Raw genomic sequence first — 12,009 nt, forward strand, 5'->3', positions numbered from 1 at the left:
TATTATTATTCCTTTGAAAATAATTGTTATTTTTCCACTTCTGGCTGCTTCTAAGATGTTCCATTTGGTTTTTCAGTAGTCCTTTTATGATGTACCCGGGTGTGGTTTTCTTTGTATTCATCCTACTTGGATTTTGCAGAGCTTCCTAAATCTATGAGTGTTGTTTTATCATTTGGATATTTTCTACTATCATCCAGTTCTCCAATTGTGTCTTCTGCTGGGTTTAAGCAGCTGTTTATTCTACTGAGTTCTTAATTTTGGATACCGTATATTTTACTTCCAGAATTTCCATTTGATTCTTTTTTTTATAGATTTCAACTCTCTGGTAAAATTCTCCATCTCTTCCTCTATTTTCTCAATTCTCTGATTTCTTCAATCTATTAATCATAATATTAAATTTCCTCTCCAGTTTAAACTCCAATATTCAAATCACTATAGTTTTATTTTTATTGTCTGGCTCTTATATTGGTGTTGATCACATAGTATTTCTTGGCATGCCTGATACTTTATCATTTTTATTTTTTTATAATAAAACAACCTTGAATTCATAGAAAAGGTGCAAGAACACTAAAGTCATGCACTGTGTAATGCTTGGCAAACAATGAACAGCATATAATACGACAGTGGTCGCATAAGATTAGTACCATATATCCTAGGTGTGTAGTAGGCTATGCCATCTAGGTTTGTTAAGTACACTCTATGATGTTGGCACAAAATCTAATGGCCTAATGATACATTTCCTAGAAATTAGCCCCATCATTAAGGGATGTATGATTGTATAAAGAACTTTACTCTTCTGAAGTAACCACGATGAATGGTTTAACATATATCCTAGAACTGTTTTCTCTGGCTGTACAAAGATTTTCTATTTCGATTTTTTTAACTTTCATTTTTCATTTAACAATATACAGGCAGTCCTCATGTTGCATAGGACCAATACACACAAATTTCAGTTACCGTAGTTTGGTTAAACACTACCAGTTCCCCAACAACAAGGTTCAAATTTCAGGTACCATGGTACCTTACTGTTAGTGATCACACAAACTTCACTGTTAACTCTTCAATCCACAGATCACTACATAATAACACATGTGGATCACAATCAGTGATCATTCATGTCACTTCTTTCACAGTCTATCAATGGCTGGTCACTGTATATCCGTTATTCAGTCTAGGCAAAGACAGTAAAGTGTGTGAGGTGTGTTCCTTTCTTGCTTCCCAGTGATAAATCCATATGACATTTGACAATGTCATATAATCAGATGTCAAGATAATCAAAAAAGGGAATTGACCAACAAAGATGAAAGCACAGAAAAAGAAAAAAGAAGAGAGAGAGAGAGAAAAGATAACACTGGAAGTGAAATTCAAATCAAATATAAATGGAGTTATAGAAGAAACAGCTGACCACAGGAATATTAAAAGTGCCGCCATCTAAGAGACCCTTGAAACATAGCCAGAGGAACACAGAGAAGGCAAATGTATCAACATAAATGAGGAAAGTGACTATGACAAAAAGGATGAGTATGTCCCAGAGGAAATGACACCAGCAAAAATATCACATTAAAGGAGCTCTCAAAGACATTTGACAACACTGAAAATGCAAGGGATAAAATGTGGAAAGCTGATCCAAACACGAACAGGAGTACAGGCACACCTTGTTTTATTGCACTTCACTTTATTGTGCTTTGCAGATGTTGTGTTTTTTACAAACTGAAGGTTTTTGGCAACCCTGCATTGAGCAAGTCTATCAGTGCCATTTTTCCAACAGCATTTGTTTAACTTCATGACTGTGTCATGTTTTGGTAATTCTCATAATATTTCAAACTTTTTCATTATTATTGTATTTTTTTATGGTGACCTGTGATCAGTGATCTTTGATGTTACTATTGTAATTGTTTTGGGGTGCTATGAACAGTGCCCATTTTAGACGGTGAACTTAATTGTTGTGTGTGCTCTGACTGCTTCAGCCACCGGCTGTTCCTCCATCTCTCTCCCTCTCCTTGGGCCTCCCTATTCCCTGAAACACAATATTGAAATTAGGACAATTAATAACCTTACAATGGCCTCTAAGTGTTCAAGTGAAAGCAAGAGTCACAGATCTCTCACTTTAAATGAAAAGCTAGAAATGATTAAGCTTAGTGAGGAAGGCATGTCAAAAGCCAAGACGAGCCAAAAGCTATGCCTCTTGACCAAACAGTTAGCCAAGTTGTAAATGCAAAGGAAAAGTTCTTGAAGGAAATTAAAAGTGGTACTCCAGTGAACACATGAATGAAAAGAAAGCAAAACAGCCCTATTACTGATACAGAGAAAGTTTCAGTGGTCTGGATAGAAGATCAAACCAGCCACATTTCCTTAAGTCAAAGCCTGATCCAGAGCAAAGCCCTAAGTGTCTTCAATTCTATGAAGGCTGAGAGAGGTGAGGAAGCTGCAGAAGAAAAGTTTGAAGCCAGCAGACATTGGTTCATGAGGTTTAAGGAAAGCCGCTGTCTCCATAACATGAAAGTGCAGGGGGAAGCAGCAAGTGCGGGTATAGAAGATGCAGCAAGTTACCTAGAGATGCAGTTAAGATAATTAATGAGGGTGGCTACTCTAAACAACTGATTTTCAATGTAGACAAAACAGCCTTATATTGGAAGAAGACGCCATCTAGGACTTTCATACCTAGAGAGAAGTCAGTGCCTGGCTTCAAAGGACAGGCTGACTCTCTTGTTAGGAGCTAACAATGCAGCTGGTGACTTTAAGTTGAAGTCAATACTCATTTACCCTTCTGAAAATCCTAGGGCACTTAATAAGAATTATGCTGAATCTACTCTGCCTGTGCTCTATAAATGGAACAACAAAGCCTGGATGACAGGACATCTGCTTACAACATGGTTTACTGAATATTTCAAGCACACTGTTGAAACCTACTGCTCAGAAAAAAAGATTCCTTTCAAAATATTACTACTCATTGACAATGAACCTGATCACCCAAGAGCTCTAATGGAGATGTACAATTAAATTAATGTTGTTTTCATGCCTGCTAACACAACATCTACTCTGCAGTCCATGCAGCAAGTAGTAATTTCAACTTTGAAGTCTTTTCATTGAAGAAATACATTGCCTAACGCTGTAGATTGCACAGACAGTGATTTCTCTGATGGATCTGGGCAAAGTAAATTGAAAACCTTCTGGAGAGATGTCACCATTCTAGATGCCATTAAGAACATTCCTGATTCATGGGAAAAGGTAAAAATATCACCATTAACAGGAGTTTGATTCCAACCCTCAGGGATGACTTTGAGGGGTTCAAGACTTCAGTGGAGGAAGTAACTGCAGATGTGGGGAAATAGCAGGAGAACTAGAGTTAGAAGCAGAGGCTGAAGATATGACTGAATTGCTGCAATTTCATGATAAAACTTTAATGGCTGAGGAGTTGCTTATCATGGATGAACAAAGAAAGTGGTTTCTTGAGATGGAATCTACTCCTGGTGAAAATGTCGTGAAGACTACTGAAATGACAACAAAGGATTTAGAACATTACATAAACTTAGCTGATAAAGCAGCAGCAGGGTTTGAGAGGACTGACTCCAATTTTGGAAAAAAGTTCTCCTGTAAGTAAAATGCTATCAAACAGCATCACATGCTACAGAGAAATTGTTCATGATAGGAAGAGTCAATCCATATGGCAGAATTCATTTCTGTCTTAATTTAAGAAATTGCCACAGCCACCCCAACCTTCAGCAACTACCACCCTGATCAGTCAGCAGCCGCCAATACTGAGGGAGGACCCTCCACCGGCAAAAAAGATTATGACTCACTGAAGGCTCAGATGATGGTTAGCAGTTTTTAGCAATAAAGTATTTTCTAATTAATTAGACATAATACTAATGCACACTTAACAGACTACAGTATAGTGTAAACATAACTTTCATATGAACTGGGAAACAAGAAAATTCGTGTGACTTGCTTTATTACAATATTAACTCTATTGTGGTGGTCTGGACTTGAACCTGCAGTATCTCTGAGACATGCCTGTATTATAATTTGCAAAGGCAGAAAAATGATGCTCACTCCATATTGTAAGTTACACAAGAATAAGGCAAGCACTGTTCAAACTATCTTGATAAGTTTTTTTACAAAGAGATAAAACACATTAATTCTCAATGTGTCTAATGTTTTAAATCACAGTTACTAAATATTTTTTCATTTTCCTTTACATTTGTAACAGAAGAGAGTATGTAATGTTTTCACAAATATTTTTAAGTCACAGGACAATCATAACTTTTACCATTTATTATTAAGATGGTTTTTGCATGTTTTCAGCTTGCAGGGTCATTTTTATGGTCCCACGCTACCATGTACCATGTACATCTCCCATATTAGTACATATGTACCTACTTTATTCTTTTTTAAGAGCTACAGAATATTCCATTTGCCTGATTCAGCCACCTAATTCTGCATATCAAACCACCCCAAAACTTAGTGATTTAAAATGACAATTTATGGGGCTGGCCCCGTGGCCGAGTGGTTAAGTTCGCACGCTGCGCTGCAGGCGGCCCAGTGTTTCGTTGGTTCGAATCCTGGGCGCAGACATGGCACTGCTCATCAAACCACGCTGAGGCAGCGTCCCACATGCCACAACTAGAAGGACCCACAACGAAGAATATACAACTATGTACCGGGGGGCTTTGGGGAGCAAAAGGAAAAATTAAAATCTTTAAAAAAAAAAAAGCAAAAGCAATTTATTAGATCTCACAATTGTGTACATTGCCTGGGCTTAGCTGGGCAGTTCTGCTTCACATGCTGTGAATCAGGTTACTCATGCAGATGTAGTCACTTGGTAGCTTGGCTGTGGCTGGAATGTCCATGATGTTCTCTCATTCCGATGTCTCTCCCCACATGGCTTGTTATCATTAAATAATCTATTCAGAGCTTTACGGCATGGCAGCTTGCTTCCAAGAGGGTATATTTCAAGAGCACAAGCCCTCATGTGCAAGTACTCATTCAGCCTGCTTGTACACTTGCTAATGTCCCGATGTCACACGGCCATGACCAGGGCTAAGTTAGTGTGGGAGTAATCTACTCAAGGGCATGAATACCGAGAAATGTGGTTTATTGGAAGCCACTAATGTAACAGTATCACTTATTTACTGCCTGTTGATAGACATTTAATTGTTTACAATTTTTCCCTTTACAACAAGATAGTAAATATCATTGTAGAAAAATCTTTGTCCAATTAAGCCCACACAAGAAATTATCCTAGAAAAAATGTAAACTGTTCATACTTAATCATCAGGAAACTCTACATTAATTTACACAGATAAAACTCATATTCTATTTATCAACTCTACTGATTTACACCAATAAGGATATAACAGCCCTCATTCCTGGGCCAGCCCTGTGGTTGAGTGGTTAAAGTTCTGGGCACTCTGCTTAGGCAGCCTGGGTTTGCTGGTTCAGATCTCAGGAGCAGACCTACTCCACTCATCAGCCACATTGTGGAGGCACCCCACATACAAAGTGAAGGAGGACTGGCACAGGTATTAGCTCAGGGCTAATCTTTCTCAAGGGGAAAAAAAAAAAAAAGAGGAAGATTGGCAACAGATGTTAGCTCAGGGCAAATCTTCCTCACTGAAAAACAGTACTCATTCCTGAAAAATCTTGCCAACACTAAGTTATTCATATTTTTAATATTTTTCCAATAACTTGCATTTATGTTATTAGTAAAGTTAAGCATATTTTTTCATATTTTATGGTTATTTGCATTCTTTCTTTTCATTTTTTCTTTTCGGTAGTCTTTTGTTTTTAAAGATTGGCACCTGAGCTAACAACTATTGCCAATCTTATTTTTTTTTTTTCCTGCTTTTTCTCCCCAAATCCCCCCAGCACATAGTTGCGTATTTTTAGTTGTGGGTCCTCCTAGTTGAGGCATGTGGGACGCCACCTCCACATGGCCTGACGAGCAGTTCCATGTCCATGCTCAGGATCTGAACCAGCAAAACCATGGGCCGCCAAAGTGGAGTTCGAAAACCTAACCACTCAGCCATGGGCCAGCCCCTGGGTTGTCTTTTGATTTGTAGAAATGTTTTGTAAATAAGATTATTGATCCTATTTTCCATTTTGCATGTTGCAAATATTTTCTCTCAGTCACTTGTTTTTTAACTTGATTTACAGTGGCTTTTATCCCATGGAAGGTAGTAATTTGTATATCACCATATCTAGCCATATTTTCCCGTAGGAAAGATAATCTCTATTCCCAAGACTGTAAAAATTATTTCTTATAATTTCTAGTATTTGTATATATTTTTTCTTTGCATTTAGTTTTTTTCTCCTAAATTTTGATTTTTGTGTCCAAAATTGTCCAACTTTTGTCCAAACTGTCCAAATTTCATTTATTGACTGTCCTTCCTTTCCTCCACTGGATTGATTTATTCCCTTACTGATCTATTTATTCCTGCAACAGTGTCATATTTTTAATTATAAAAGCATTGGAGCATGTTTTAACATCTGATAGAGCAAGTAGCACTTCATTCTTTGAAAATTTTCTTTGTCTATACTCATACATTTTTCTTTTTCTTTTTCCAGTTTTATTAAGATAAAATTGACATATAATATTTTATCAGTTTAAGGTGTACAATATAATGATTTGATATATGTACATATTCATACATTTTTCTTATAGACATAACTTTAGAATCATCCTGCCAAATTCTGAAAAACATTCCATTGGGTTTTGATTGGCAGTGCATTAAATTTTGAGATCCTGTCTTAGTCCGTTTGGGCTGCTATAACAAAACACCACAGACTGTGTGGCTTATAACCAGAAATTTATTTCTCACAGTTCTGGAGACTGGAAATCTGAGATCAAGGTGCCTACACGGTCAAGTTGTGTGTCTGGTAAGAGCTGCTTCCCAGTTTATAACTCACATGGTAGAAGGGACTAAGGAGATCTGTTGGGCCTCTTCCATAGGGGCACTGATCCCACTCATGAGAACTCTGCCCTCATGACCTAATCACCTCCCAAAGGCCTCCATCTCCTAATATCATCACATTGGACATTAGGTTTCAACATATGAATTTGGGGGGGACACAAACGTTCAGACCATAGCAGATCCATTGAAGGAACCTCTAGAAATGAAAAATGTAATCATGGAAATTAAAAACTCTAAGCAAGGTTAGATGGCAAGTAAAAACATCTGAAGAGACAATTAGGAAACAACGAAACAAATTACACAGAATGCAATACAGAAGTACAAATAGATGGAAAATATAAAAGAGAGTTAAGTCATAAAATCCAGAATGACATGGTCCAAGATGCTATTTAATGGGATTTCCAGGAGATAACAGAGGAAATAAGGGAGAGGTAATGCTCAAAAAGATCACGGCTGAAAATTTTCCTAAGATTCAGGAACCAAAATGAGTCCCAAGAAATGTAAATAAATTCACACCTTGACTCATTAAAACTAGACACCATTAAAGATAAAGAGAAGATCTTAAGAGCAAAGAGAAAGAAATGATGGATTACCTACAGAGGAACAATTAAACTAACACCAAACTTGTCAATAGTAACAAAAGAATTCAATAAAATCTCTTTAAAATACTGACAGAACATAAATATCAATCTACAATTCCAAGGCAAAATAAGACATTTTCTGTCAAAAAAGAAAGCAAGCCTTGCCATTAGTAGACCTTTCAGTATCAAAACTGATTGGACAAATGTAGACTAGCTGGGCCAGTTTCTGGAATAATAAAACAATATAAAGTTTTAAATAGTTATCTAAAGTTGCTATACTTAGAAAAGATACCATTTAAAACTAATTTTACAATAATAGTTCTTTTTAATGCTTATCCAAGATATCCTTTTTTTAGCAGGATTTCTTCCTTGTTAAATAGACTTTTCTTATACTGATAATAAATAGCTTTATATAAGTTGAACATTGTGGTAATCAAATTTTCTTATTATAACAAATTTCAATATTTTTAAATCTTAGAGCAAGGTTCACATAATAAAAATGTTTCAGATCTCTTTTTCTCTCACTTATAGTTTATTTTCAGGAAGTCATCAAATTCTAAGGATTCTCTTTTCTGTCTCTTCTGTTCTATCTTCACAACTATATGTAAGTCCTAGTGACCTCATCTCTAGATCATTATTACAACAGTTTTATAGTTTATTTTATTCTCTCCAGACCCTTACCAACTCCAATCTATCTTCTAGAGAACTGACAACATACTCTTCAAATTTAGACCCACAGAGTTTCAGAAATGAAATGCTTTCAAAGAGTTTTGCACAATATAGATCTGCTGAAACCAACTATCTTTTACAATTTTATATTAGATATCTCCTTTCTAAAAATCTCAGAGTTATCACTTTAAAAATATAAGGATATTTAATTCTTTGAACTCAGAATACTTACTACACATATTTTGTCACTTAATCATGTAGTGCCTCATGCCTTTATTTAATCATTTCATAGGCACCTATCTCATAACCTTTACCAAAATGTAACCTCCTGAAGAGCAGTTGTTTTTTTATCAGTCATAGTGTCTAATTATAGTATTATCTGTGCATTCCAAGGCACTCAGTAAATACTAGCTGACTTATCAAATACTTAACAATCTGAAAATCTTTTATTTTTTGCTTTAGTTTATAAATTCTTCTTCTTTCCCATTCCCAGATGTCAACTAAATCTGTCCTTTTCTCTTTTACTTCATGATTTGGACTGTATTTCTTCTTTCTAAATAAGAGGTCATTTTGTTATGTCTTTTTTTTTTCCTTAAACCAAAAAACCAGAGAAAATCAAGTTCTCTGATAAAAAAAAGCATTGTAGAAAAGAACTTACCCTTCTCATACGTAATTCTTCTAATGCCTCCAGTAAACTTGTTTTGAAATCTAATAGCTGAATAGAAAACAATGTCTCTGAAGAACTTTGAAGAGTAAAGGTAGATGATGATGACTCAGTCTTAAAATCATTCTCCATATTAACATTTATTTCCTGTAATATAAAAAAGTTTTAACTGAAAACAATCATCTATCTAGGTTTTTCAAGTGCAGCACAGTTACCATAAAAATATAACAACCTGTATCCTATAATCCTCCAGGTTTAACACTGAATAACAGCTGTCATCACTCCTATTCTGATGTTGATACACAGAACATTTAGCAACAATGATGCCATTCTGTTTCTTTTGTTTTTCTGTTAACCTTAGTACCCTAGGAGACTAAATTTTTTGCCCCCAGCACCCGTCTCCTAAAGGCTGGCTGCCTAATATTGCAGGCAAGGGTTGGCCCTTCACGAACTGCTTCATACCAAGGCTGAGACAGACATAATGCTTCCTGAACTTTACCTTGATATAAAGCATTTTGTAAGGATGGTGTGAATACTAATTAATAGGAATGCAATCTTTAAACCCAACAAAGTTGGAAGAAGAGGACTAGGGTAACTGCCTTTTATTAAAAACCAAGGCACTTAAATATCTTTCTCATCCCCAAAAATTCATAAGTAGGCTGCACGAAACTTTTCAACTTTTCATTTTATTATCAATTCACAGTAGTTGCAAAGAAATATACGGGGAGTCCTAAGCACCATTCACTCAGCCTCTCCCAATGTTAAGATCTTGTACTATAACAGTACAATATAAAAACTGTGTATCTGACATTAGTACAATCCACAGAGCTTATAATGATTCTACCACTCATTTGTGCATGCGTCTGTGTGTACAATTTGTGCACAATTGTCTATTATATACACAACTTCTTGTAACTACCACGACATTCAAGATACAGAACTGTACCATCAACACAGGGTCCCTCATGCAGCTGCTTTGTCTCCATACTCATTACACTAATCTCTTCTCTATTTCTATAATTTTGTTATTTCAAGAGTGTTATATAAATGGAATCATACATCATGTAATCTATTGAGATTGGATTTTTTCACTCGTAATAATTACCCTGAAGTTCATTTAAGTCTTTCTGAGTAATAGTCCACGGTGTGGACGTACTATGGTTTGTTTAACCATGTACTCACTGAAGGACAACTGAGTGGTTTTCAGTTTTTGGCTCTTACAAATACAGCTGCTACAAACATTCATGTACAAGTTTCTACACAAACCTAAGTTTTCATTTCTTAGGGATAAATGTCCAAGGGTGCAATTGTTGGGGTGAATGAATGAAAACTGAGTCAATTTTCAGCTGTAAAATAAACTGCCAAACTATTTTCCAGAGTGGCTACACCATTTCACATTCCCATTGGCAATGTATGAGTGATCTAGTTTCTCCAAATCCCTACCAGCATTTGATGTTATCACTATTTTTTAATTTTAGCCATTCTGATAGGTATTCTATTATTAATCATTCTCCAGAGAAGCAGAAGCAATAGGATGTGTATATATGGAGAGAGAGACAGAGAGACAGAGAGAGAGAATTTATTTTAAAGAATTGGCTCATGCAATGGTGGGGTCTGGCAAGTTTGAAATCTTCAAATCTTCAGGGCAGGTCAGCAGGCTGGAGACCCAGGGAAAGGTCGATGTTGCAACTTGAGTCCAAAGGCAATCTAGAAGCAGAGTTCCTTCTTCCTTGGGGAACCTCAGTCTTTTTCTCTTAAGGCCTTCAACTGATTGCCTGAGGCCCACCCACAGATGGAGGGAAATCTGCTTTACTCAAAGTCTACTGATTTAAATGTTGATCTCATCCAAAAATTACCTTCACAGCAATATCTAGACAGGTGTTTGACCAAATATCTGGGGACTGTAGCCTAGCAATCTTGACACATAAAATTAACCATCACAAGTGTGTATGCAAGAAACTTTCTAAAAGAGAAACTTCCATTCTTAAAAATGATGGGCTGTGTTATTTGGACCAATCCTCCAACTAAAAACAAGTAACAATTCTAATATTTTTTAATCTTCTTAAAATTGTCAAATACCTGTGTCAAAGATAATAAAAACTATGAAATTTTATATTATAAATTATAAAATTATAATATAAATATAAATATAAAATTATAAAAGTGTCAAAGATAATAAAAAATTATGAAGCCAAATTCTAAATTCCAAAAAAGACCAAGAATCAAGAAATAAACTGAGCATAGAAAGCCATCCTTACCCTGTGAGCATTTGCCAAATTGAGAAAAATTAAATAACAGCTTTAATGGCCTCTGGTGTGAGAGATACGGAATTCAAACCTAGGGCCTGCCAAAGTAGGAGGTCTAATACGAGACCCACTGTATTAAGTAGAATTCAGAAGAGTTAAACTCTCAGGTAAGGTTAAAGCAAAAATAATCCACCTTCTACAGGAGAGCTGCCTTGGTGCTGAGCAGATAAAGCATAAAGGAGAAGAAAAGGGAGGCTGAGACAAGGAAAGAGAATATAAAAAAAAGTTTCATCCCAGAAAGTTGTAAACAACTTAATTTTAAATGAATTTGTTAACAAAATTTGCTTCATAGGATGGTGAAAGAAACCTCAACCTATCCATATGATTTAAAAGGCTTCCAGACTAGTAGTGCCCATAAGAACCTGGCAGAAGCAAACGAAAATTCTTTCTAGAGGAATGTAACTTTATTCTAGGTAATCTAGGAATCTTCATAAATAGTTTTTCAAGGAAAATAAACAGCACACAAAGATAACCAGGCAGGAAGAAAACACTGTATTACAAGAACAAGCAAGAAGAAATAGACAAGAGAAATGGATAGACACACAACTGCAGATTTTGGCATTATCACAAACAGAATTTAAAACAACTATCCTTACTCTGTTTAAAGAAATAAAGTCAAGGTTGAAACTATCTGTAAAGAATAGCAGATTTTTTAAAGACCCCAGTAGACTCTCTAGATTTGAAAAATATAATCAACAATTAATAACTCAATCAATATGTCTGGCAGAAGATTGGACACAGCTGAAAAGAGAAACAGTATACTAGAAAACAGGTCAGGTACAATATCAAGGATACAGCAAGGAAATACAAAAATGGAAAGTACAGAAGCAAAGTTAAGGAAGATGGAATATAAAGTGAGAGGCAATAATCAGTTC

The 12,009-nt window shown here is 35.8% G+C and overlaps 1 protein-coding gene across 11 annotated transcripts in view; it reads right to left on the minus strand.

Moving 5' to 3' along the window:
* The window catches only part of CCDC73 (coiled-coil domain containing 73), a 151,570-nt gene that overhangs the window by 110,270 nt on the left and 29,291 nt on the right, over positions 1 to 12,009 (minus strand). For all 11 annotated transcript variants that reach the window (XM_070626591.1, XM_070626600.1, XM_070626598.1 and 8 more), the window contains exon 2: positions 8,823 to 8,975. In XM_070626591.1, coding sequence (XP_070482692.1) covers positions 8,823 to 8,960 — 138 coding nt within the window. In that variant the 5' untranslated portion in view covers positions 8,961 to 8,975. The remainder of the gene's footprint in view (positions 1 to 8,822; positions 8,976 to 12,009) is intronic.

Source organism: Equus przewalskii, chromosome 6 (assembly GCF_037783145.1).
Source record: "Equus przewalskii isolate Varuska chromosome 6, EquPr2, whole genome shotgun sequence".
Taxonomy (NCBI): Eukaryota; Metazoa; Chordata; class Mammalia; order Perissodactyla; family Equidae; genus Equus; species Equus przewalskii.